This window comes from Mirounga leonina, unplaced genomic scaffold, assembly GCF_011800145.1.
Source record: "Mirounga leonina isolate KUSES-001 unplaced genomic scaffold, KU_Mleo_1.0 Mir_173, whole genome shotgun sequence".
NCBI lineage: Eukaryota > Metazoa > Chordata > Mammalia > Carnivora > Phocidae > Mirounga > Mirounga leonina.
Genome location: NW_023270447.1, coordinates 69,312,712 through 69,339,393, shown reverse-complemented (window position 1 = coordinate 69,339,393; position 26,682 = coordinate 69,312,712). Strand labels below are relative to the sequence as shown.

Below are 26,682 nucleotides of genomic sequence, written 5' to 3'. Positions count from 1 at the left end.
CTGCTGTGTACAGCAAAAGCACTCAGAGACAAATACATAAGTGAATGGATATGACTATGTTCCAATAAAACTTTATTTATAAAACCAGGAAGTGGGCCATATTCTGCCAACCCCTACACTGCATTTCCTGTTCCCTCTACCTTTTCCACCTTCCTTCTAACAAGTTGCTAGTCATTCTTCAGTTCTTGGTTTAGATGCCTCTTCTTGGAAATCTTAACTCTCCTTCCCTGGCTGGTTAATGGTCTCTTCTCTATGCTTCCACAAACTCCTGTACCCCATCCAAGCACTTCTCATTATCATTGTTCTGTTCCAAGCACAGATTACTAGTCTGGGTCTCATTTGTCATTATGAACCCAGCACCCAACATACTTGGTTATCACTGGATGGGTGGAAGAAGCCATGAACCTGTGGCTGGCAGATAGCCAGGACAGACGTCTGAGATCTTGGGCACCAGTGAGAATTCTGGGCTTTTGTATTAGCTGTGTGATACCCATTTCCTCCCTTTGTTGCCCCTCTGAATCCCAGAGATCAGGCAGTGGATAGAGTAGAGGGGAGGCTCCAGGCTGGGCAGGGGTTCAGGGCCTCGGCAATTTTCATGCCATCTAAGCCTTGCCTGTCAGGGGCTTAGGGTCATGTTCTCCAGAAAAACCATGTAATAAGCGCAAACTCCATGACCTCAGGAAAGCACAGGTGATGTGTGTTTTAAGACATGACAAATGGTGGGGACACCTGGGTGGCTCCCTTGGTTAAGCCTCTGCCTTCGGCTCAGGTCATGATCCCAGGGTCCTGAGATTGAGCCCTGCGTCAGGCTCCCTGCTCAGTGGGGAGCCTGCTTCTCCCTCTCCCACTCCTCCTGCTTGTGCTCTCTCCTTCTCTCTCTGTCAAATAAATAAATAAAATCTTAAAAAAATATATATGACAGGTGGAAAATTCTAAGGACAGCAAGCCTTGGATAATGTGATAAGGCACGCCCCAACTGGGGTGAACCCTCATGCTCTCATTCAGTCCCTGGAGCAGGACTTCCTGTTCCTTGGTGAGGTTCCCTGTGGAGGTCCCACCAGCTCAGGAAGGGGGGTTTTCAGGGTGATAGGGGGGCAGTGTGTGGCCAAGGGCAGCCTTGGTCTCATAGTCACCCAGAGCCACAGTTACAGGGGCTGCAGAATGGGCTTCCTTAACCCAAGGTTTTGTGAGTAATGTCCAACAGAACCTGGACAAGGGTTCAGAGACTATGAGACCACATAGGTTGTGATCTCTGCATGGCTTTATCTAGCTCAGCACATTATTGCTTATTGCCTCAAGAGAATAAAGGGGTTTCTTCTCTTGACATAAGAGTCACATGTCACACCTTTGGGCAATACAGATGTTATAGGGCTTTTCCCCAGTGTTAAGCACGAGGAGATGGAGAATAAACAGAAATGGAAACTTCCCAGTCTTTCAGTCCTTGAGTGGCTTACCTGGGCTCCTGATGGGGACGCCAGGCTGGAGTGGGGGACGCGAGACCGCCGGTAGCATGTCTTCCATAGCATGCAGCTGAGGATCAGCAGAGTGGATGAGGACAATAGGGGTAGAATGATGATCACCACAGCCTGCAAGCCACCCACATCTGGCCAAAGAGACTGAAGCGTCAAGGCAGGGGTAGCGGACTGCTCCCCAGGGGCAGGTTGTTCCCCTGCCCTTAGTAGCTGTGCCCACACGAGGTTGGGATCCCAGGTCTGGAGGAGGCAAGGAACAGGGCAAAAACAGACTTGGAGGCAAAGATTGAGTGACCTTGGGCAAGTAGCCAATAGTTCTTTCCCCCACCCCACCCCCCACTGTTGGTGCTTAGAAGTACATTGCACTCGGTCCAGTTTTGTGGACTCTAAGTGAGAGAAGTGATATTAATAACACCAGGTGCTTTATATGCCTTGTCTTATCCAACCTGGCAAGCTGCCTGTGATATTACCCTCTACTAGATGGAGAAGCTGAGATGCAAAGGCTGGCTTGTCTGAGGTTAAAAAGTTAGTAAGGGGCAGAGGTAGCATTTGAACTTAGGTCTGCATGCTGCCGAGTCTCCATGTTGTCCACGTGATTCCCAACCAGAATGGGCCAGGCATGTGGGCCAGCCCAGCAAGACAACACCTGGTGCATGATAGTCCCTCAACAAATTCCAGCTCTCATTAGGTATTAATATCAGTTTGACTCATTGGGTCCTCACAGTAAGGATAGATATTATTATTCCTATTTCTCAGACAGGAAAATGGAGGCTAGGGAGGTGAAGTGTCTTGCCTAAGATCACCCAGCTGGGAAGTGGCAAGCCCAAGAGTCAAACGCAGGCTGACTCCCCTTTTCTCATGTCCACTAAGGTGCTTAGGTCGTAGAGGAATCCAGGACTCCTGCCTCAGTTTATGCAGCTGAAGAATAGGAAGGTGTCCTTGGAAAAGCAGTAACAGAGGGATCTTTAAAGGGCCATCCTGTGAGAAGGAGGCCAGTCTTGCCTGGGGGACGCAGAGGACAGAGCTAGGACCAGTGGGGACGCAAGGGGACCCACATAAGGAAGGACCTCCTAATGATTATGGTCCGGTAGTGGGATGGGCTGTGGTAGAGCTAGTGAGCTCCCTGACACCAGACTTGTTTACCCAGGGATGCATGGTGTGGGAGACAGCAGGAATCACATTCTACGGGTTCTGTTGGTGTGGGGAACAATGTGGGAACTGCCAGCTTGCTGTACCTGTCCTCTCCGGGGCTCTTGAAATGAGGGAGTGAGGCTGAGCACCATGGCTCCAAAACAGCCCCCAGTGCTCCCGGGAAACTTCTCCCTTCTTCCGTCTTTCTCTCCAGCCCATGCTGCAGCTTTGCCAGCCTTCTCCTTGCCTCCAGTTTTGCTCTACCGCATGCAATATGACCTCACCTCTGCCCTGCATAAAACCTTGTCATGGCTCCACAGTGCCCTCAGATGTCTCACAGCATGGTGTGGCTCAGCCCTGCTTTCCTCTCCAGCTGCATTGCTCTGCCTTCTGTGTCACATTCAACCCTCTGTCGCATAACCCCATTTCTGGCCTCCTAACCCTTGCACATGCTGTTCCCTCTTCCTGGAACACTCTGCCAAGTTCTGACTCTTCCTACAGGCCTCAGCTTCAGCAGAACCTCCTCCCACAGCCTCTTCTCTAGCCTTGCCTCTGTACATAAGCTGTGACTGCCTGGTCCCTGTCAACGCTTGGATAGAGACCTGGTATGCACCTGTCATTGCTTATCTCGGTGGTAGCACATAGTAGGCACTCTCTACGGGTTTGTTGGGTGAGTGATTGAATGAGAGAGAGAGAGTGGAGAGCACAGTGGGGAGAATGGAGAAGGATGGGGGGCGGTCCTCTGGCCCTGCCCTCCCCCACTCCACAGGTAATGTCACCTTTTCTCCCTTTAAGACTTGCACAAAGTCAACACTTCTCTGGACTGAGCTTGGGGAGGGAGGACCCAGGCAGGGCTGAACAAACATGACCTTCCTCACCTGACCACCCCACCCCCATTCAGTTCTGGGCATTTGACTCCAACTCAAGGGCTGTGTCTGGTTCATCAGCTTCCCTCTTTGAAAATTAGCCAGTGCTGGGATGTCTGGGTGGCTCAGTCATTAAGCATTTGCCCTTGGCTAGGGTCATGATCCCAGGTCCTGGGATCTAGCCCCGCATCGGGCTCCCTGCTCTGCGGGAAGCCTGCTTCTCCCTCTCCCACTCCCCCTGCTTGTGTTCCCTCTCTCACTCTCTCTCTGTCAAATAAATAAATAAAATCTTCATTAAGAAAAAAAAAAGAAAGTTAGCCAGTGCTGGGCAGGAGGTGAGGGTAAACTGGGAAGCACAAAGCCTGGATTTACCCAGCTCTGCCATGAACTTGCTGTTCTACCTTGAGGAATTTACCTCCCTTCTCTGGCCTCAGTTTCCCCAATTATAGCAAGGGAAGTTGATCCCTACACACATCACAGGGTGGTATGGGAATGGCAAGATAATAAGGAGTCACACAGCCCTAAATCTGAACTCTAATTGGAAAATCATCTTAACTTTCTGGACTTAGTGTTCTTATCTGTAAAATGGGGATAAAAGTAGTACCTCCTCTCAGGCTTGTACTAAGGATTAATTGAGATGACTGCTAATAATAATTGCTATGTTAATGATGTCTCAAACAAGGCCTGGTGCACAATTAGATTCAATACATCATAAGGTGAGCAGGGACTTGGAGAGAAAAGAGAGCATTGGAAACATGGCGTCAAATTTAATTATAGAATTCCAGAGTCGGGAAGGTGCCTGAGGAACCACATGGTATGTGAGTGAGGACACTGAGACTCCTTGGAGTGGAGAAGGGTCTTGCCTACGATCACACTCAAGTCCACAGTATTTGGCTGGAAAATTCCTGGGGCAGAGCACAGGCCTGGGCAGGAAGCTGGGTATTTGCTTTGGGAACCGTAAAATGTTCGAGTGGCTCAGTTCCGTCCCCACCACTGCTGGCGCGGGCTTGCAGCTGTTCCTTCCCCATCCCATAAGCCTGAGGGAAAGCTGGCTGAAGAGCTGGCTGAAGTACAAGGGTAAGTGGCACTTTTCTCCAACTCCCTCCGACCCCTTGAGCCCAGAGGCCCTCCTCTGCCTCAAAATCAGGACCACCCAAGCCCTCCATACCCCGTGATCAGAGGAGCCCAGTGCTCAAGAAAGTGGCAGAGGGAAGGGTTCTACTTACCGCACCGGTGGGCAGTGCTGGAGAAGTTGCAGGCAGGCTCTGTGCCCATGAGTGGGCTATCGGGGCCTCAGCTCAGGAGGGGTGGAAGTGGCAGGTGCTCAAGGCCTTCCCAGGGCCTTCCCTTTCTGAAAGGCAAGGCGCAGACCCAGGTTACTTCCTGGAGCAACTGTGGCAGCAGGCTCCCTACTCAGAATGGGGGTCAGGGAAAGCAGGCTGCCAGGGGCTCTGAGATCAAACATCCCTTAAGGTGTTAAACTGATGCTGCAGAAGACTATTTGACAACATGGAAAAATGAACACAGTCTGTTATTAAGGGGGAAAAATAGGCTATGGCGCACTAAGAGATTGTGTTCTGACTTTTGTAAATAAACACACTCACATGGGAACAAAGACTGTAAATGTTATCACCAAAGCACCATCAGTGGTTATCTCTGAACAGTGGCTGATGGATGATTTTTACTTTGTAATATCTTGACTGTATTTTCTCAATTTTCTATAATAAGCACGTTATAAGAAAAAAATTACTCAAGAAAGCAACACACTTTAAGCGAGCAAGCCTTTCACCAACAATTCCATTTGTAGGAATTTACTCCACAGAACACATAGAAACATGAAGAATGTTCTTATTTTCATAAAAGAAAATTCTATTTTTGTTTATGCATAAGCAAAAATGCCTGGAAGGATCTGAACCAAACTGTTAACAGCTGTTGACTTCTGGGAGCCAGATGAGGGAGTTTTCTGCTTTATAGTCTCACATTTATTTGAATTTTTAAACAATGAGCAGAAGTTATTTTATAATTTTTTAAAAAGGCAAACAATCAAACAACATTCCTAGTCTTCCCTGGCTCTCTCTTGTTCTCCCTGTGCAGAATCTGGCTGAGAGTGGTGGGGTGGTCAGTGGGCTCACTCTGGGGGCTCAATTTCCATCCAAGCATCTTTAGGAAGGAGCTTTCTCTGGTCTCTAAGATTGCCCCCAAACTTAGAGCCGGGTGGCCTCGTGATTCCAGCTTTGACACCAGCCAGTTGCAGCCAGCAAACATTTCTCGAGGCTCTCTCTGCACCCAGTGGGCAGAACTGGGGAACATGATGCCTGCCTCAAGATGTTCGTGGTAGTGGGAGACCCATAGTGTTGCAGGGGCCCAGAGCACTGAGTTCCGCTGGGTCAGAAAGACTGGGACAGCTGCACCTTGAGTGGGACATGAAGGATGGACAAACAGAATATCAATAGGAAGAAAAAGGAGGGCAAGGGCTTTCTAGGCAGGGGGATAAGTATCACAAAAGCAGAGGTGTTAAGGACCAAAATATGCTTAACATGCTCCATTTGGAATCCTAATATTCTGAGTGCTCTCCTTCTACCATTATATGCAGTCTTTTCCTCCTCTACAAGTAGTAGTCCCTGGAAACAGAAAAGCCATGTCATGTCGCCAGCAGCCTGTGTCGGGCTGTTGGGGGTTGGGGGCGGGGGGGAGGGCTGAAGGCTGGGCCAGAGCGACAATTGCATTGGCCAGGTACACGGGAGCCACCGCCACATCTAGTTGGGTCTGTGCCCGCACAATAACAGCTGCTCGTGCTGCCCAAATGTCATAAGAACACCCCTCCTTCTTCCTGTCCCCCCTATAAACTTTCACCTTCCTGCTTGGTGTGGTGCCTGAAATCCCACCACTAGCCACTCTTTTGGGAATGGCTCCTATTATGAATGTGCATTTGTTGGGAAGGGGATGGCATCTCAGGTGATAAGCCAGTTACCCTGAGGAACACAGGAGGGTGTGTTTTGATGGAGGAAGGAAAGGGACAGAGGAGGACATTTCAGGAGTGTAACAGAGGAAGAGGGAGGGTGAAGGGGGTGGGCTGTGCCTCCTGACTGTATCTCTCTTTCTTTCTGTATCTGTTTCTGCTCTGCTTCCCATCACCCCGTCTTTGGGGGTGGTTCAGGATTCCCGGAGAGACAGAGCAGAATCATGGGTGTCCCAGAGTAAGGAGAAATAACCACGCCCTGGTGGGCAATTATGATTCAGCACCTTGGCCAGCCCCCCCCCCCCCCCCCCACGCCTCTTCAAGCCCCCTTCATTTAAGCCTCTGACATGGCCCTTTGCAACTGACCTCTTGGTGGAGTGTTTCGGGACGGTGAACAGAGTCAGAACCCAGGCAGGATGAGAGGAAGCCAGGAATATTGCCCAAGTGGGAGCAGTCAGCCTTCTGGGACGACCTCTCCAGCTGAGCTCTGTGCGGCCGAGAGACCTTATCTCTGTTGTTTTCTATTCCTGCTGCCACCCCAGAGAGAAAGACCCAGAGCTAATGGCCTTGTTAGGTTCTGAGCAGGACAAACCCTGCATTAGACTTACAGAATCCTGGACAATCAGAGCCAGAACCTTGGCAATCAATTAACTGAATCCCTAGCCCCTCCCCAAAAGAGATGGGGACACTGAGGCCCAGGGAGAGAAAGGCACCTGCTTAGGGTCACATAGTACCTTCTTGAGTCTACCCCTGACCCTGAGAGACACATGAGTCTTGGCTCGAAGTTGAGACTTGACTCACAGTTGCACAAATGCACAATGGTGTGGAGGGAGGGTTAAGGTCCCACTTTGAATCCCAGGGGGACCCAGTTCTGGCTTCTGCTGCCTGCCACTGAAGTAGTCCTCAAAGTTGAGAAGCATTCCCAGGGAGGTCCAGTGAAGAGTTTGGCTTTAGCTTTGGATGGGCCTGGGTCTTATTTCCAGCTCTGTTGAGTACTGTTTGTGGGTCCCCTGGGAGGTGATGTTTCTCCACTCAAACACTGAGAAAATGATACCAACCTCCCAGGCTTGTCTTGATGTTAGATAAGTACCAGCACTTTGTCTGCTGACCGCAAACTGAGATCCAAATAGGGATACAGTTCTCTCCTGCTCTGGGTAAGGTCTTTGCTGATCCCTCTTCCTCCCCCAGACTGTGATGCCTTTGCCTCACCTCTTTGTTTGCCTGTGTTAAATGGGGGATTCCTGGTATCAGCCTGATAACCCCAGATTCTTCCATTCAGGAATTTTTTGGAAATGCCTTTGGAGATGCCCTGATTTCCCAGAGTCCTGAGTTGGGTGTGCAAATTTGGCCCCTATAGTTACTCCCAGACACTGGGAAATGGGAAGTGGATACTGGAATGTGGCCAGCACTTCTTGGACCTCGTGCTGAGGCTGAGTGGGGGAAGGGTAGGAAGGACTGTGGAGGGGGTGCTTCTCCCCCAGAAGAGAGATCCATTGAGCAAAGATGGAGGGGCATGGCTTTGGGGGAGCCACAGAGATTTGAGAGCCTCAGGTGGGGTAGGGGGCTTGGGGATACTCTAGTCTCAAAATCACCTCCCCCCAAACTGGGTGCTCTCCATCAACCAATCAGAGACCTTTCCCTCTTTTCCTGCTAATTTTCCCAATCTTTGTTCATGCCCCTCTTTCTAGAACCCCAAACAATTCAATGACTATGGTGACTCCCTCTCTGCTCTCCCTAGTTCCAGGTATAAGTGAAGAGGTCTGAGGCCTCGGGGGGCATTCAGTGTGACCTCCCTCATTTGCAGGTAAGGAGATGAGGAGAGGGGCTTCAGGGTACAGAAAGAGTCAACACAGAACTAAGACGAGGCTCAGGACTCCTGTTTCCCAGGTTGCTGTGCTGTGCAGCTGTGGGGCCCCAGGGCCTTGCCACTTACAGTGTGCATGGCTCATCTGTCCATATTCAGGCCCCTGCCTGACTCCTGGCCAGACTCCTTCCCCACCAGTCAGAGGTAGGATGGACCGCCTTCTCTACAGCAGACCTAGGGACATTACTGGTTGAGGTGGTCCCACTCTCCACACAAGGTCTAAGGATGAAGATAGACTCCTTAGGGTCAGACTCCTTAGGGCACTGACTCTGGGAGGCAGCTGGAGTGAGAGGCAGGACTTCCCTAAGTGCATTGCACTTTGCAGCTTACCAATAAATCATGAGATGGGTGTTATTATCCCCATTTTCCTTGTGGAAAACTGAGGCCCAGAGAGGTTAAGTCATTTCTCTAAAGTCATACAGTAATGGAGCCTGGGTTCAAGCCCAGGTTTGTGGAATTCAGGAGACCATGACACTGTCTCATGAGCTCCCCTTTGCTCCCAAGGCTACCACTCACCCCTCTTCCAGGCAGACTGCCAGTCTTCCCTGACTAGTAAGTTGTAATGTAAGTGCTGGCTTTAGAACTTAGTTCTAATCCAAGCTTTGCCCCTTACCGGCGTGGGACATGGGACTGTGGGTATGTCACATCTTCTCTCTGAGCCTCATTTTCTACCTCTGTAAAATGGGCATAATATTACGTACTCAGTAGGGCTGCTTTGTGGATTAGCCATGTTAATATACGTATACTGCCTGGGAGAGAAAAGGTGGGCCTTTTTCAGAATAAATGGAACTGACCACTGACATTCTGTAACTTTAATACAAATTCATCATAACTCATAAAATGGGCAACATTTAAAATAAAAATACTGCTGGGGGTGGCCCAGATTCTGGTAGATGTAGGGGCGGGGTGAGATTGAGGATTCCTCCCACCTGAGAGGGATGCCAATGGGCAGCCGTTGCGAGGGGAGGCCCCCAAGTTCAGCTAGTCTGGCTCCTTTGGGATGAGTGTGGTCAGGGACCCCATGAGCTCCAAATCTAGGCTCTGGCTGAGAAAGCAAAGCTGAGGCTTGAGACATTTCGGCCACGCCTGCAGATCCACCTCCTGGGGCTGTCACCCCTGGGCAGGGCCAGAGCCAGGGAGCAGGACAGCTGGAGGCTCTGCTGCTTCACAGCCAAGACCTGGAGGTGAACCCCTGTGCACCAGCTTGTTCGGCATCTGCGCTCACTTCCTTCTGCGCCCTTTTTGTGTGGCTGGGCCTGGAAAGAAGAATCCATTTCCCAGACACCCTTGCTGCCAAAGTTCTGGGCCGGGTTTGTGTTTCCCCAACAGTGCCCCTCATCCAGATTGGGATTTGGGAATTAAATTGAGTGGGAGAGAGGCGGGCCTCATGACATCCATTTGCTGGCATGGCCAGAAGGGGAGGGAGCACAGCTCTGTGGTCCTCGGCTTCCTGATTCGGTGGCTTCCTGCAGATGGGCGCAGCGTTTCTGATCAGGACAGGCATGATGAATCTGGCGGCTGGGAGTTATTCCTGGAAATCTAGCAGAGGCTGCTCCTCCAGTCCTTCCAATGATTCTGCAAAGCCATCAGGGATGTGATAATAAATCCTGTCTAATTAAACCAGCTAAAACAGCTCTTGTTATCTGCAACAGGATCCAAATGGAGACAGATGCCAAGCCTGATGGGAGGTCCCAGCCAACAGCCTGTCCCAGTGCTCAGGTCCTGAATGAGACACCGCTCCCTGCACCCTAATCTGGTCACAGAGGCCTGGTTGGACCCTTATCCAAGCTTCTGGGGACCTCCATCACCCAGTGATGCTTGGCCTGCAGCTGCCTTTAGGCTACTGGTCTCTGCGTCTGCCTGGGGCGTGCCGTCATCCTGCTTTTCCACCCGTGGGCTGGAAGGTGGTGGCACAGTGACTGTAACGTGGGCTCATTGACTGGTGCCTCTCACAGGTCACAACATCATCACTACCTGCAGGTCAGTGGGAAAAATAGGAACCATAAAGCTCTTGGTCTGGAGGTAGAAGGGTTCTCGGGCAACCCTAGGACCAGCTACTGCCTGTGTCCACTGTGGGCTGGGGTCAAGGGTAACATGGCCCGTGGCTTAGTGAGGGGCAAGTCTTAGACGTGGGAGCATGAGGGGGTTCCTGTGTATCTTTTGGGCTGCCGAATGCTGGCAACACTCTGACACATCCTGAGATCAGGGCGCGTGGGCAGGAGGGAGACATAGGGAGGTGGTCCCCCTGACCCCCACCCCCAGAGGATGGGGATGAGGGCTGGGCAGAGGCTGCCCCGAGGAGAAGCCACATCACATCCTTGGACCAAAGCTGCCTCCCCATCAAGGTCAGAACTACAGGACATCAATGCTGATAGAGTTTAGGAATCATGGAGCACGACCTCCATTTTACAGACGGGAAACGGAGGCTGAAGGGTAAACAAGCGGTTTGAGACCTCACGGTGGCCACGCTGGACCGGAGTCCAGGCCTCTCCTCCCCTGGGCCGCGCTCCTGCGGGGGGCCGCGGCGCAGGCGGCGTCTGGGGCTCCCTCCGCCGCCCTAGATGCGCACGGTATTGATCCTCAACGGCTGCACGTTCTTGCCATTGGCGTGGCTCTGCCCGGGGCTGAAGTAGGAGCAGAGCTTGCCCGGGAACTTCTCGCGGAAAGTGTAGAGCCAGGACATGTCGTCGGCGTTGTAGAAGATGAGCAGGCCCTGATCGTAGTCCAGGAACACGCCCACCTTGTCAAGCTTGTCGCGGACGTTGAGCCGGGTCCAGGGCTCGGTGCAGGCGCTGTATTGGTTGCCGTCGTGCATGACGATGCAGTAGAAGCCGCGGCTGGGCTGGATCTGGATGCTGCCCTTGCGGCTGGCCGCCTCGTGGGCCAGCCCGATCACCCACTGGGTCTTCTCCGCCACCACCACCTCCCAGTAGTGGACGCCGCTGCTGAAGGCCTCGGAGCCCAGCACCGACACCTCCACGTCGAAGCGCTTCGGCGAGTCCTGCAGCGGCTGTGGGTGCAGGTTGCCATAGGCCACGATGGTGCAGTCGTCGGACAGGATCAGGCGCTGGTGGGCAGTGCCGGGGTCCAAGGTCAGGGCGGCGGGCACTGCAGGGGACGGAGGAGGGAGAGGAGGTGAGTGGAGAGAAGGCTGTGGACCCACTCTGCCGTCCTCCCTGAGGGCCGCGTTCTGGTTGGTCCCCAGGAGGCTGTGTGATGCTGAATGCTAGCCTGCCCTCTCTGGTCCTCAGCTCCCTCCTCTGTAAAATGGAAGGGTGCCGGCCAAGGTCCTTCCAGATTTAAACCTGGCTGCAGCAGAGCAGGGACTGTGACTGCCTGGGGTACGGAACATAGTGGGTGCCCCACAAAAGTTTGTTTGGTAAACCGCAATGAAATCCAGAATTAGGGAACTTCAGAGCTGAGAGAGCTTGAAGATTATCCAGGTGCTGGTAATCACCCTGGTGGGGATAAGGACACGTGTGGGGGTGTTTGGGTTTCTCAATAGATGGGATCCGTGCATCTAAACGCCCTGAATGAAATGCACAGGGCAGTCCCGCGACCCCCTTGCCACCCAGAAATTTCCAAATGCTCAACCAGACATTCATTTCATTCATGAAAAACTTTTTTATAATGACCTAAAATTATATCTTAACTCCATTTTATGTATGAACAGGATATAATTTTTGTACAGTTTTAATACACGGAGTAGTTTGGAACATTACTACCATGGAAACTGAGGGGAGACTGAATTTGTGTTGTTTAGAACTTCATTGAGAATTGTTCACTTTTGGGGAAAATACATCTGTTAAGAAAAATGCCACTGACTCATAAAATCTACCTGTTGGGGGCCACATGTGAGGCAGAATGGTGTTTTACCTCTGGTGTGAGCACCTGACTACTTCATTATGTTTTCCAGTGTGGCTATATTGAGCACCAAAGATTGACATGTGCAATATTTTCTTATAAATCATTTCCATGTATTTTTCCTTTATATTATCATCAGAGTGTGGATATATACAATTTCAAGTACATATATATATATACACACACATATATATATATATATATAAATAATATTATCTTTGAGACATTACAAATTATTTGTTAGGTAATGTAGGTGACAGGTCTGAAAGAGCCGTAAACCATTAATTCTGAGCCAACTCTTCCATGTGACAAATGGGGAAAATGAGACCCAGAGAGGACAGGGGACTAATCTCAGGTCACCCAGCACCTAGTGGCAGAGTGAGGACTAATCAAGGCCATGTGCAATCTGGCCCCAGCCCTCTCCTCCAACCTCCCTGTCACATGCCGCCAACCTCACTCAGCCCCAAAGCCTCCACTCGGACTGTTCCTCCATTGACTCCTCTCTGCTTGCTGTAATCACCCCTGCATGTGGCTCGGCCCATCCTCTGGGAAGCCTTCTTAGGTGCCCAGCAGGTGTGCTCACTCTTTCTTCTGAGCTTCCTTAAGGTCGTGTCCTCTCCTGATTCTATAAGGGGTACAGTCTCCTGTGCCCACATCTTACGCCCATTTGCACCAGGAGGGCAAGGGCTGTGTACCATCCAACTAGGCTCTCCTTCGTGTGCCTGGTGCCCAGCACAGAGCCAGGCATGGTGAAGGTTTCCAGAAAGGCTCACCAAATTACACTGACCCTGTTTGTGTTGCTCTTGGGCAGGCAGCACAGGCTGGGTCATCCTGCTCTGGGCTGGCCACACTGGCTTAGCAGGTCTGGCTGTCAGAGTCTCTGTTTACTCTTTCCTCCGTGAGGGAGCTAGTGTTCAGCCAGAAGATGAGAGAACCTGGAAGTGGCCCTCCTGAGCCTGGATGACCATTTCCAGGCCAGGGCGAGACAGAGGCGAAGAAGGGTGAGGAGAAGGAATCCTGCCACCAGTTCCTAGGAGCAAAGGATTTCTTCATGCTGCTCTCTGGCCCTTCCCTTATCTGGGGGAGCAGAAGCATGATTCCACTTGGCTGCAGCATTACCCCCTACCTCTGTCACCCCTGTTGGCTGCATGCGTGCACAGAAATAAAGCACCTCAGCGTTGGCAACTGGCCCCAACAGGGAGCAAGAACCAGTTTCTGCACTGCGCTCCCGTTCACACATCCACTAACAACGCTCACCGTTGACTTATATCAGGCTCCTTCCACGAGCTCTGTTAGGAGTCAATTTAGTTTTGCATTTTACATTCTCCTTTCCTGTTCTCAGAACTCAGAGGGCTGAATGGGAACAATTAGGCCTATGAATAGAGGGGTCAATGGAAACACAGCTCTCTATCCAGGGACATTGAAGAGGGGGAGCAATGAGAAGGAAGACACTGGATCAGTGGCTGAATGTTCCACCCTCTTGTCCGAGTGGTCACAGTGCAGCCTGCCAGAACCAGAAGCTCCTGCCACATGGAATGTGGGAATCCCCACAGTGGTGATGGGAGGTGAGAGCTGGAGGGAAGTGTAGGAAGTGTGTGTGAAGGGGAGGCTAGGGAAGCAAGAAGAATCTAATTAGATACAGACGGGCCACTCCTACTGGCTGTGGAATATGGGTCACACTCAGGTGTCTGTGGCAGTGGGCAGAGCAGGCACAAAGCCAAGGTGTGGGCAGCGCCGTCCTGAGTGCCACGCGGGAACCCGGGGTGCTCAGGATGACAGGAGGTCAGCAACAGGCAGAAACTGCAGCGCGGGGCAGAAGGACAGGGGCTGGAGGGTGGGGACAGGGTGGAGGGCTCAGCCCCAGACTCTTAAGCCTCATGGAGGGCCACGTGGCCACTTCCAGTGCCACCGATGAGTGGGGAGGGCGCTCGAGGAGGCAGCCAAGTGGGATCTCAGTGGTTCTGACATTGGGCCCACAGAGATGAGGCTGCAGTACAGAGGAAATCCTGACTGCACTGAGAGCCAGCTCCTGGGCGGGGACCCTCACTGCTTTGAAGCGCAGGGGACTGGGTAAGGGGAGGGCCCGCCACTCATTGGGTGGGCCTGGGGGCGGAGTCTGCCGGTCATTGGACAGCGCTGGCAGCGGAGGCGGGACCAGGGGGTGGGGCCCGGTAACTGGGTTCTGGGCCCAACCTCCCAGGGGCAGGGCTAGGGGAGGGGCCCGGTGTTCTTATTAGGCACAGGGTGTGGCCTGCTTCTTAAGAGGCTTTGACACCCCCAAAGGGTAGGCTGGGTTCCACCTCCAGGGTCTCCCATCTCATCATAAATAGAGGTTCTGTCTTCCCAGGCCCCCTTCCCACCCTTCGTGAGGCTAGGGGTGGCAGAAGTAACAGTCTTCAGACCAGAGAGAGACCCAGAAGGGGGCATGGCAACACCTTTTCCCCCTCTGAGATGTCAGTCGCTGGATGGGGACTGGCAATCCCTCTACCCATCCTTTATCCGTGGGAGAGCTGCCAAACCCCAGCGAAACAAACCAGTCCCCTGGGGCTCACTATGTTACAGCTCAGAGCTCTTTTCTAGGTCCAGAGACACTGTTATATAAAAACAAAAAGCAGCTGTTGCAGCAGCCCGTCTGGTCTCCAGGTGTTTTCTCTGTCCATTTAAACCTGAGACCTCGAGGTCAAAGGCATTGAGGGAGGGACATGGACAGTCTGCTGGCCATCGTCAACTCACCCCACATGGCCCAGGTAGCAGAGAAACCCCCTAGTCCAGCACCATCGCTTGGCAGCCGGTGGCTGGTGCCTCTCTGTTTCCAAGGACAGCGGCTCGACCCTTCAAAGCCTGACAGGACAGGAGATACTACCAGCTCTTACAAAATCTGCTGCCTCAGGCTTCCCACCTATTTAGGCCCTCCGGGTCATCGTGCCGGCATTCGAGAAACATGCTCACACCCACTAGCTCTCGGGAACGCTGCAGCAGCCCCAGGAGTGCAAATCACCGTACCATTTGTCAGAAGAGGAAACTGAGGCTCCAGGGACACTTCTTGGAGTTAAGTGGCCTGCCCGAGCTGCCACTCGGGGTGGAAGTACAGTTGGAACTTGAGCTAAGATCTTTTCACACCACATTCTTTCCTTAATGTGGCCCCAGAAAGCCTGCTCTGCAAGACTGAGGAACCATCTGATGAGTCATGACCATCATCATCATAAGCAGGTATCACGTACTTACTAAGTTCCAGGATTATTATTACAAATAGATCATTTTATTTCATTCTTATACCTACCCTGGGAGATCAATCACATCTTCCCCATCCCTGTTTTACAGAGGAGAAAACTGGCTCAGAGAGGGCAGTGATTTGTCCTGGGGTACACAGCTAGGAGGCGAACACCCTGGAAGCCGAAATGATTGGATTGAGGCGAGTAGGGGGAAGGAGCGAGCAGCCCAGGGGAGGGAGGTGGCAGAAGCACAGAAGGCAGTGTCTGGTGTCCTCGGGTCTGGCTGGGGAGGAAGTTTGTGCTGGGGGGCTGGAACAATCTGGCTGGGCGGTTGGAGGTGGGTTTCCAATGTCAGCTGAAGGGTGGGACAGGAGGTGGGTGGTGGCAGAGACTGGAGGTTCGGAAGCAAGGGGAGTGACCAGTGCTAAATGGAGTTCTCAGGTGACCCAATAGGAAGCCCTTGCTGGAAGCCCGGCAGGCAGGAAGCTGCTAGAATCCAGGGGCTAGGTCCCTGGGGGCGCCTGCCCCTCCCATCTGGACATAAAGGGCCTTGGTGCCAGAGTGACTTCACAGGCCCTACAGACAAAGGCCTGGCTAAGCAGGTCACTGTTCTCTGAACTCCCCAGGGACCTGTGTCCTTGGCCGGGGATGTTACACACTATTGCTCCCTCAGCCCCTCTTCCACAGACAGTTTTCTCTGGGCCAGTGGTTCTCAACTGGGGCAGTTTGCCTCGCAGGGGTCATCGGGTGATGTCTGGAGACATTTTGGGGTGTCAAAACTGGGGAGGGGGCATCTAGTTGGGTAAAGACCAGGAATGCTGCTTCACACCCTACCATGCACAGGACAGCCCCCTACAACAAGGAATTATCCAGCCTCAAAGGTCAATAGAAACCCTGCCCTGGAGCAACCAGCAAGTTCCCACATCCATGAGCTCACTTGCAAGGGACTTGAGAAGGGACTAGCATTCTGATTTTACAGAGGAGGAAACTGCAGCTCAGAGGAGAAAGTGACTTGTTCAAGGATGTGTGGCAAGTTTCATTCAAAACTATTTACTGAGTACTTACTTTATGGCACTATTCCAGTATCAGAACTGAGCCTAGGACTCATTCATTTCTTCCTTTACTTATCAACAAACATTTACTTATCAACAAACAAAGGAAGTAAACTTCCTTTACTTATCAACAAACATCCCAGGGCTTCTAGGGATATAGAGTGATGAATTAGACCCAGCCCTGACCTCTCAGAGCTCATGGTCTAGTGAGATAGACAGCTACACAGACATTGACAAAACAATGAGACCAGGAAAGCCCAGGGCTACCTAAAGAAATCCTGGAAGACTTCTCAGAGGAGGTGTTTATAAACTAGGATGTGAAGGGGAGTAGGCGTTTGTCATCAAAGACTGAGGTTTGTGGAGAGGGTTGTAGGCAAAGGGAGCAGCATGTGTGAAAGTGGAGGAGGAAGACTACGGCTCATTTAAGACCTGGAGATGGATCAATGTCGCTGAGTATTATGGGGGCGGGGGAGGGGGAGGATGAGAGAAGGGCAGGGCCCAGGTCTTGTAGGACCTTGACTGTCAGACTGAGGCACCTGGAGTGCCTCTCTGAGCTGTGACAAGGATCCAGCCAGTGGTAGCTGAGACAAAGAGAGCTCCTGAGACCATCTGCCTGAGGGGCTTCCCTGGGTCAGCAGCTGGGGACGTGCTTCTTGCCTCCTTGAGTTATTCTGCTTCACCCACATGTGGCCTTCCCCCTGCTGGGCCCCAGGGTGGCGGTCCCTCCAAGTCTAGGAGCACAGAGAGGCGAGGAGTACCCCAAGAGGACAGCCCAGAGTCCCACCCAGTCTGCTGGAAAACGGGCCCTTCCCCAAACTGCTGCCCCTTTTGGCAACGAGGGCACAGATCCAGATTTAAGAGTACTAGGTGCTGTCCCTTCGCTTCTGGGAAATTGGTAATGATGTATCAGATGTGGCCTTCAGTCACCTACGGGGGAGCCCCATCTCTGTCTAGCATTCACGCCCCCACTGATGTCTTCTGCCCTCTCCATCCCTCCCTGGAAGGCCCCATCATGAACATCCTGGGATCCCTCACGCTCCTGCCCTCCCCAGGGCCTTTGCCCGTGCAGTTCCCCACACCAGGGACAATCTGGAGGCCCCACCAGGCCCCACCCTTCCCCGAGTTGCAAAAGCCTCAGCCTTCAGTGCTCAGTTCAAACATCATCTGTTGAGGGCTTCTCCTGGTCCCTGCCCTGCCCCATCCAGAGCCTCCTGTTTCCCCCTCGGGGTTTCCACAGCCCTGTGTGAGTCCCTCGTCATAGCTTGTCCCACTGGGCTGTCAAGGTCTGGGAGGGTCTGTTTGCCCATCTGTTTCTCCTGACCCCTGAAAATGCTTGGAGGGACTTTCAGTGTCTGTGGGTCGAAAGAATGAATCCAGGCACGGGGACAGAGCTCTGACTGCTGTGTGACTATGGGAAATCAGTGAGCCTCTCTGAGCCTCAGTCTCCCACGCTGTCTTCTTGGGTTGGCGTGAGGCCAGAGGATGCCTGGTTGGCTTAGTAGGTAAGGGCACAGGCTCTGGGCTCTGAGAGGTCTGAGTGCAAATCCTGGCTGTAGCACTTCCAGGTTGTGATCATGGACAAGTTCCTAACGGTTCTGTGCCTCTTTCCTTAACTGAAGAAATGATAATAGTGCCTACCTCTTAGGGAGAATTCCCCTTTATAGCCTTGTCTCACCTTTAAAGGACATGGTGCCTTTGTAGGTTGTATGATTTCGGGTCCCAGGGTCTACTCCCTTCACTAGAAACCTGTTCAGACCTTCTCCTCTCTCTGCAAACCACCCATCACCTCCTCTTGCCCATCCTCATCTCAGTCGGCAACCTTGCTTCCTACCTCACTGGGAAAGGGGAGGCCATCAGAAGAGAATCCTCTCAAGCTCCCACCCCTGCCCATTTACTCCCCCTCCTCTGGGCTCCCGAAGATGAGATGTCTGGGCTCCCAGCAGAGGCCGCAGCAGACCCCTCTCCTGGCTGTCTCCCCGGCCACTCTCTCTGCCCTTCGCCCTCAGCTCTACCCTCCTTCCACTGGGTCTTTCCCATCACCCACAAATAGACTGTTACTTCTTTCACCTTCAACGGCCTCTGCCACCTTCTCTCTCCGTCCCTTAAATCAAACACCTGCCTTAGAAATAGAAAGCACTGTCTCCACTCACTGTCTCCACTCGCTCTTGGCTGGCCTCCTATCCAGCTTACGCCCCTGTGGCTCCACTAAGCTCTCGTCACCGAAGACCTGCATGTTGCTGGAGAACAGTCAGTTCGGGTGCTCCCACCTGGCCTAGTGGCCTTTGCTGCCCTCAGCCACTCTCCCTACTTGGCTCCCGGGACATACCCGGGTTTCCCGCCCCACTTCTCTGGCTGCTCCTTCTCGGTCCCCTTGGCTGGGTCTCCCTCCTGTCCCTACGATCTGGGAGTGCCCCAGGGCTTCAAAGTTGAGAGCAGCCCTGTCTCTCTTCTTTCACGTCCTAGGTGATGTCATCCGGGCTCATTAAATACAGTCTACACGCTGACATCGCCGGCCCTGACCCTTGTCCTCCACAGTACTAGTCATCCCATCTGCCTCACTTAGACATCTCATCCGTATGGCAGACCTCACGTGCTTACAGCTCTTCCCTTCCGGGCACCTCGGCCTGCATCATTGTAGTTTCCTTGTCTTCTTTCTCTCACACTCTAGAACTGATTCATTAGCAAATCCTGTTGGCTCTCCCTTCAAAGTATATCCTAATCTGATCACTTCTCTCTACCTCCACTGCCATCACCCTACTCCAAGCCACCATCGCTCGCCTGGAGTATTGTGGAAACCTCCTAACCAGTGTCCCAGCCTCCACCCTTCACCCACTTCGGTCTGTTCTCAACCTGGCAGCGAGAGGGAGCCTCGAGGAACTTAAGCGCATGCCACTGCATGTCCCCAAGCCCTCCAATGGCTCCCATCTCACTCAGCATGAAATCTGAGTGAAACTTCAGATTTCAAGTTCCCACACTGGCCCGTAGGTCCTCAGGGTCTGGCCACTGCCACCTCCATGACCTCCTCACCTTCTACTCTCTTCCACTCTAGCCACACCAGCCTCCTCCCTGTTCCTTGAATATGCCAGGTTTGCTCTTGCCTCAGGGCCTTTGCACTTGCTATCCCCACTGCGAGGGACACTCTTCCCTCAGAAACCTGCATGGATCACTCTCCTTCTTCCTTCAGGCCTTTACTTCTATGTTTCCTTACTGGTGAGATCCTTTAACTGGGCCTTCTACCTAGAATCACTATCTGACCTAATATCCCCTAGCTCCCTTCCTTATCTTTTATCTTTCTCTAATGAACTATGGATTTCACTTATTAATTTCATTTTCTCTCTCCCTATGATGTAAGATCCATGAGGGCAGGGACTTTTGCCTGTTTTGCTCACTGCTATGTCTCCAATACCTAGAATAGTGCATGCTGTGATATGTGTTGTAGGATGAATGAATGAACTGCCTAAGGCCTCAGTCTCTTCATCTGGAGAATGGACATACTAATGGCCTCATGATGGCTGTATGAGGATTCACTGAGCTGAGTGATCGTGCGGGTGCCCAGCACAGGCCCTAGAAGACGCAGGTGCTCAGCAAGAAACTCTCCTCCTCCCTCTGCCCTGCCCCCATACTGTATTCAGAGCAGGCAGCTGGGTGGGGACGTAGTCCCCTAGCTCCTGCCTGTGTTAACCCTTGCCTCTTCCTGGGTGCTCTCAGGGACGGGCAGGAAGGGCCTTACCTGGGTGGATGTCCTGGAACAGGGACTTCCAGATGGTGTACTGCAAGGGGCCTGTGTACTTGGAGGTTGGGAAGTCTTCATAAGTCAGATTGGTCTCATGGATTTTCCCTTTAAGCCTGGAAGGAAAGCAGGACAGCAGGTTGCATTGGGGGCTGGAGTTTGGTCCCAACACTGGGGGCCCTACAGCCACCTTCAGGGCAGCTGACAAAGGGTGAGGTCACGTATGTCGAGTCTGCCAGCCCCAGAGTCAAGTGTCTGCTTATGCCACTTCCTCCATCTCTAGCCTCATTTTCCTCAACTTTAAAATGGGTACTGAGATAGCATCTGCCTTCCAGGCTTGTTGTGAGGATGACACGGCGTCATGTACGTAAGATGCTTACCACAGTGCTTGGCTCACGGTCAACGCCGAATACATGATGTTAGCTATCAGGCTTGATCATCAACAGACCAATAATGAAGTGTTATTATGAAAGGTGGCTCTGGGACCAGAGAGACATGCAGCTGAATCCTGGCTCTGCCAAATACTAGATGAGGGGCCTTGGCCAAGTGATCTAGCTTCTCTGTGCCTGTTCCTACAGGTGTGAAATGGGGATGGCGGCAGAGGTGGAGGGAAGAGTCTTGCCAAAAACTGCTCTGCAGAGGTGGGTGCAGACTCCATCTTCTTTTTAGGATGGGGGTCTAGTGTCTCCAAGGGAGCTAAGAAGATTATAATAATATAAATATTATTTACTACCTAGAATATCAATGTTATAAACAATATATGTTTGTAATATAAATAACGTTGCCCTCTAAGTAATATTCTATATGATTCTGCTTCTTATATAGAGAACTATAAAGCAGAAAGCCTCGGTAGCCCAGGCTCTGGCACACGGCCCCTGTCCCGGAACTGTGTGATGAGGATGGGGCTGACTGCGTTCTCCACGAGCCACCCCCCGCGCCTCACTTACCGCTCAGACAGCGAGGCCACCCCGGCCAGGAAGGTGTGGCGGTCGGTCTCGGCCAGCCGCTCCTGCAGGATCTGGGCCCCCTCCTGCACCTTGCGCAGCTGCTGGCTGTAACGCTGGACTTTCTGCTCGATGTCCGTGAGCGTGCGCGCCGTGTCGGCCTCCAACTCCTCCAGCATCGCCTTCTGCCGCTCACGCAGCAGCCGGTGCAGCCGCTCGAACGCCTCCCCAATGGTGGTCCGCAAGCTTTTGGTGGAAGACTGTGGGGACAGTCATCAGGGGTTAGGCCAGGGGGAGCGGACGGGGGAGAGAGGAAAGGTGGGGGAGGGGCACGTGGAAAAGCTCCGTGGCAGGACCGGCTGGCATCGCCCCGGACAGCACATGATTCCACGTGCCCTTTAGGAAACCCACTGAGGCTTGACCTAGAGGGGCTGTGGCTTGAAAGACATCTGGGCGCAGCCTCTTCAGTCCTGGTGCCCGACGGGCTGGCTGGAGGGACCGAGCAGAGAAAGGTGTGAGGATGATGCCCAGCTTTCTGGCTTGGGGGTGGGAGGGACAGGGAAGCTGGGGGAGATGGGGTGGGCGGGGAGAAGAGGCTGAGGTCAGTCCAGGATACAGTGAGGTCTTTATTTGTAAAAAAAAGAAAAAATCACTCGTGGGGCTCAAGCAAAGATGACAAGGAGATCACAGATATCAGAGAGCTTTATAAACCGCAAGGTGCTGGGCAAAGCTTGGTGGTCACCCGCCCTGTCCTGCCACCCTTGAGACTCTCCCCAAGCCCAGAAATCAGAGCTGGATGTTAAAGCCATGATCACAGGAGACAAGACTGGACTTGCCTACTTCTCTGCTCCCGCGGGCACTGCCGGACCCAGGAGGGGCCTGCGTGGTGAAGGGCACAGGCTTCAGTGCCCAACAGCCCGGGTGAGAATCCTGGCTCTGGGTCTCTAGCTGTGGCAACCTCAGTTGCCTAATGTCTCTGAGCCTGTTTTCTTATCTGTGAGAGGAGTAGCACGACCACGGAGCAGGGGTCTGGGGAAGATTAAGCGGGGGCGTGTTCGCAAAAGGCATGGCATTGTTTGAGGTGCGGAGAAAGAGCCTGCTTACTGAGAGATGGCTTCTGAGCTGGGGCCTGCAGGACAGGCAGCAAGTCAACGGGGGATGTGGGGAGCAGTGCACGGCGGGACAACACGGGGTACAGAAGTGTGGCCAGGCTGCAGCAGTGTGCGGGACCTGCCTCTGTAATTTTACTTTGTGGGATTCTGGCTGGGAGTTCACAGAGTCAGAGACCCCGCTGTGTTCAGTGCCCAGGGCTCTGTGGGAGGCTTGACAAAGGCTCAATTAGGGCCAGTTCCCTCCTGTGGCGGCGGCAGGAAGAACTGCTGGCAGCGGGCCAGCCTCCCCGCGCATGCCCACCCAGAGCGCCAGGCAGACAAAGGGGGTGGAGGAGAGGCTGGGGATGAAGAGCCACGCTGCCTGTGGCCTCCCTGAGCCCCTCCCCGATCCCTCAGGTTTCCGTGCGGGTCACAGGTGGAGAAGATGGGGCCTGCCCTCCCTGCACCATCTGCCGCTGCCCTCCAAGGATGCCCAAATCCCACAGCCACCCCTTCCGGCTCCTTCTTGACCCCTCCATGGCAGTGTTTGGCCCACTGGCCACCCTCTACCAGGTGCATGTTCTGGTTTGCCTCCCACCTCTGTGGCCGCTCCCTCTGGGCCAGCTCCTTCCGTTCTCACCTACATGCCCTCCTAGATGTTCCACCCCTACTGCTTTGAGGATGGCTCGCATGTCCTTATCCGTGGCCTTGCGTGTCTCCTGAGCACCACATTCATCTTTCCACCTGCCTCAACCACAGACTCCTGGGATCCCACAGGCCATCCAGCTCTCTTGGTCCGTAAGTCAACTCTGTGTCTTTGGCAACAAACTCAACGCCACAGTGACCCTTCTAATGTGCAAAGTGGGTCAAAGCCAATGCTATTTAGGAAACTTTCTTGGCTCCTTGGTAACTAGAAAAAGACTAAATTCCTTAGCCCGGCATTCAAAGTCCTCAGTCTGATCCCAGCTTACCTCTCTAGTGCCATTGTGCTGCTATTCCACCTGCCTAGAATGGACCACCCCCAAAACAAACTCTATTCAACAGGCAAACTCCTACTCAACCTGCAAGACCCAGATTGAAAGCTACCTCCTCTGTGTCATCCTCCCTAACTTTTTCAGGCAGTGAAATAGTTAAATGTCTCCAGAGTATTTTGTAAATATTCCTAATACACAGTCTCACATTTTATGTGGCTCTAGCTAGTAGACAAACCCCCAAGGGTAAGACTGATGTCTTTCCCAGCCTTGCACTTCCCGTGCCCATCCCAGGGCCTGGCACAAAGCTGGCAGTCAGAATCTGTTTGAGAGGTGGAGGGAAGAGTCTTGCCAAAAACTGCTCTGCAGAGGTGGGTGCAGACTCCATCTTCTTTTTAGAATGGGGGTCTAGTATCTCCAGGACAAAAGAGGATGGGTAGGAAAAGGGGGAGAGGCAGGGAGAGGGTAGCTCAAAAGTGGAACATCAGAGTGACAGGCAATCACGGGGGCTTCAGGTATGTCCCTGAAAGGTCTTCCCAACCTACATGTCTTGCTGACCACAAAGCCATAGATCTGGATGAGGACCTCCCAGCTTGGGGCAGGAATATGCACTAGGTTCTGACAAATTGGACAGTAAGCTCCCAATTAACCACTCATTAGCTGTGGGGCCTTAGGCTGGTTCCTTAACATCTCTGTGCCTCAGTTTCCTTGCCAATTAAAATAGAGATAACATTCCTGCCTCAGAAGGTGTCCCCCTCACATCACACATACAGTCATCTGTTCTACAACTATTTATTGTGTAGGAGGCACTGTGCTAGGTTCTGGGGAGTCCTGCTGTCACAGAGGTGACATTCTGTGGGGTTCAGTGAGACAATGAACAGGAAACACAGTTACCAGCTCAAATGGCGTGCCCCATTTATTCTAGATTTTTCTAGGGCAGAGCCACTCCCACCCCACCCCCAACCCCTTTGGTGCTGTGGTTGGGAAAGCAGCCCCTACCCCAGCCCACCACATCCCTGGGAACACACCGGGGATCGGAGGAACTGGGGCCAGTTCAGAAAAACACCCTGCCAAGAAAGCGTCACTTGGTCAGCACCGACCAAGGAAAACATTGGGCCCAGGGAGGGAGATCAGACAGGCCCTCAGGCTGGGCCATTGGAGGGACAGGCACTGCAGGAAAACCGAGTCAGGCACCAGGTGAAATATGACCTCCAAAGCATCCATAGGCATTTCTTGTATAAACACCCCAGTCCAGACAGGAAGCAGGGCTGGGGGAACTGGAGGGGGAGGTGGCCCCAGAGGACCCCCCAGAGGTAGACAGATGGACAGGAAAGCAGGGGAGGAAAAGGTCAGTGGAGAAAAACAATGGGGAGCGGAGAGAAGAGAACGCTGGGGAAAAACTAGACCATAATATTCACTCTCATTCACATAGAGGCTTCCATTTGCTTCTCTTCACCTGAGGGTGCAGAATCACCAGGCAGATAGGGAAACTGAGGCTCTGGAAGTCAAATAGGCTAGCGTCCTCTGTTTCTCATCTATGGCCTGCTGAGGGTCCTGCCCGCAGGCATTCCAGAACGTTCTCTAAAGAAATGTTTGTCATGACCTCCCTGAGACCCCACATGGGTTGGTGGCCGAGCTGGGGCACAGATCTGGATCTCCAATGGCCTCTCCAGGCCCCAGGTGACCCCCAGAGGTCCAGAGCATTCCTAAGGCTCTAGTTCAGCTGCTGCTGGCAGTTGCACCTCTGCTAGTGAGCGGGGCCAGACTGAAATCAACGTAGAGCTTAGCAGCTGGGCCTGGGTCCCCAGTTCCTGGTCCCAGAAAGGGCAGAAATCAAAGCAAGCCTTGTCCAGTTAGTGAGACATCAGTGCGGGGAACTCAGAGGAAGGCCCTGGGATCCAGAATTTCAGGGCTAGAAGGAGCCTGGCAGGGTCTCCGGTGGACAGATGGGAAGAGTGGGGGGTCAGAAAAGGATGCAGTTTACCCAAAGTCACACAGCCAATTAGTGGCTGGATCAGAATCCAGGGCCTCCCTCTCAGGTCCAGAAAAAGCCTTTCTTTTCAAACCATTGCAGCCAGAGACTACAGGGATTGGCCCTACTTTGCAGTAGAGTCCATATCCCCACCGTCTGCCTAGTGATACCAAGGCTGGGCCACAAATCATCAGGAGGGCTTCCAGGGAACAGGCTCAGGGTTGGCTCCTGCGGATTGCTCCCTGGTCCCACCTCACCTTCCACTCAGAGCAGGACGGGAGAAAGGGCCCCACCCTTAAACCCGGGCACCAGCCCAAATCCTTTCCCTCAGTCCTAGGAGCGGGTCTCATTTACCTTCATGGAAGCTCCGGCCTCTGTTCCACGGCCCCCAGCCCCGCCCTTCTCATAATGGGTCTGGTACCTTTAAGCCCCGCCCCTCCTCAGGCCCCGCCCCGGACAGATTTGGCACCTTTAAGCCCCGCCCCTCCTCCCAGAGGGCCCCGCCCCCCGCAGGCCCCGCCCCCCGCAGGCCCCGCCCCCGCGCCGGGCCGGGCTCACCTTGGTCTCGGCCAGCTGTCGCTTCAGCAGCTGCAGCGCCTCGCAGTGCTCCCGCTCGCTGTCCTGAAGGGCCTGAAGCTGCTCCTTCAGCTCCCTCTGGAACAACACAAGGCCTGGATGCGGGGCCCGGGCCCCGCCGCCGCCGCGCTGCCGCGCCCCGGCCCAACACCGTCCTCCCCGCACAGTTCAACAACCCCCCAGTCTCCCAGATACCCGGGCTGCCTTCATCTTTCCATCTTTCATCTGGAGGTTTGCGACAGCCTCCTCTCTGGGAGCTTAGGGCCTCCCTGTCTCCAACCCGCCCTCACATACATTCGGCCCCAGCCTGATTCGCGGGCGGGGGCTCCCGGCTTAGCCTCCTCGGGTGGGTACCAAGGCCGTACCAGTGGGCTGGGCGCTGTTCTCAGGCCTGTGCTTGAATTGGGTCGTTTAATCCTCTCAATAACACAGAGGAAGGCACTATTAATACCTCCATTTTCCAATGGAAAAATTGGTACAGAGAGGTCATGAAACTGGCCCCAAAGCATGCAGCCAAGCAAGTAAGGGTAAAACCATAAGTGGACCATGATCTTGACGTCAGGTGGGTGACATGGTTTCTACAGTGATGACACCCATGACAAACAGTGACAAAAACCCATACTACACAACATGTGGAAACCTTAAGAAAGGCCACGAGCAGTATTACTGATTTTTCCTTTGCCTCAGGTTCCAGTAGGGCTCAGCATGACGCTGCTAGTGATTTTGTTTTTATTTAAAAATTTGATATTTTGTTCATCATGGGTTTTTTTTTTTTAAAGATTTTATTTATTTATTTGAGACAGAGAGAATGAGAGACAGAGAGCATGAGGAGGAGGAGGGTCAGAGGGAGAAGCAGACTCCCCGCCGAGCAGAGAGCCCGATGCAGGACTTGATCCCGGGACTCCAGGACCATGACCCGAGCCGAAGGCAGTTGCTCAACCAACTGAGCCACCCAGGCGCCCCGAGAGCTCACTTCTT

The 26,682-nt window shown here is 53.1% G+C and overlaps 1 protein-coding gene across 2 annotated transcripts in view; it reads right to left on the bottom strand.

Moving 5' to 3' along the window:
• Nucleotides 1-4,100: 4,100 nt before the first annotated feature.
• Nucleotides 4,101-26,682, bottom strand: part of TRIM62 (tripartite motif containing 62) — a 34,521-nt gene continuing 11,939 nt past the window's right edge. The window contains exons 3-7 of one of the 2 annotated variants that reach the window (XR_004681734.1): nucleotides 25,687-25,782; nucleotides 21,098-21,354; nucleotides 20,151-20,266; nucleotides 9,222-11,400; nucleotides 4,101-4,820 (exon numbers count right to left, since the gene is read on the bottom strand). Coding sequence is in view for 1 of the 2 variants with exons in the window: in XM_035019169.1 (XP_034875060.1) it covers nucleotides 10,850-11,400; nucleotides 20,151-20,266; nucleotides 21,098-21,354; nucleotides 25,687-25,782 (1,020 nt within the window). In the remaining variant the exon portion in view is untranslated. Of the gene's footprint in view, nucleotides 4,821-8,831; nucleotides 11,401-20,150; nucleotides 20,267-21,097; nucleotides 21,355-25,686; nucleotides 25,783-26,682 lie in introns of those variants that run through there. The other variant, XM_035019169.1, reaches the window with a different exon arrangement.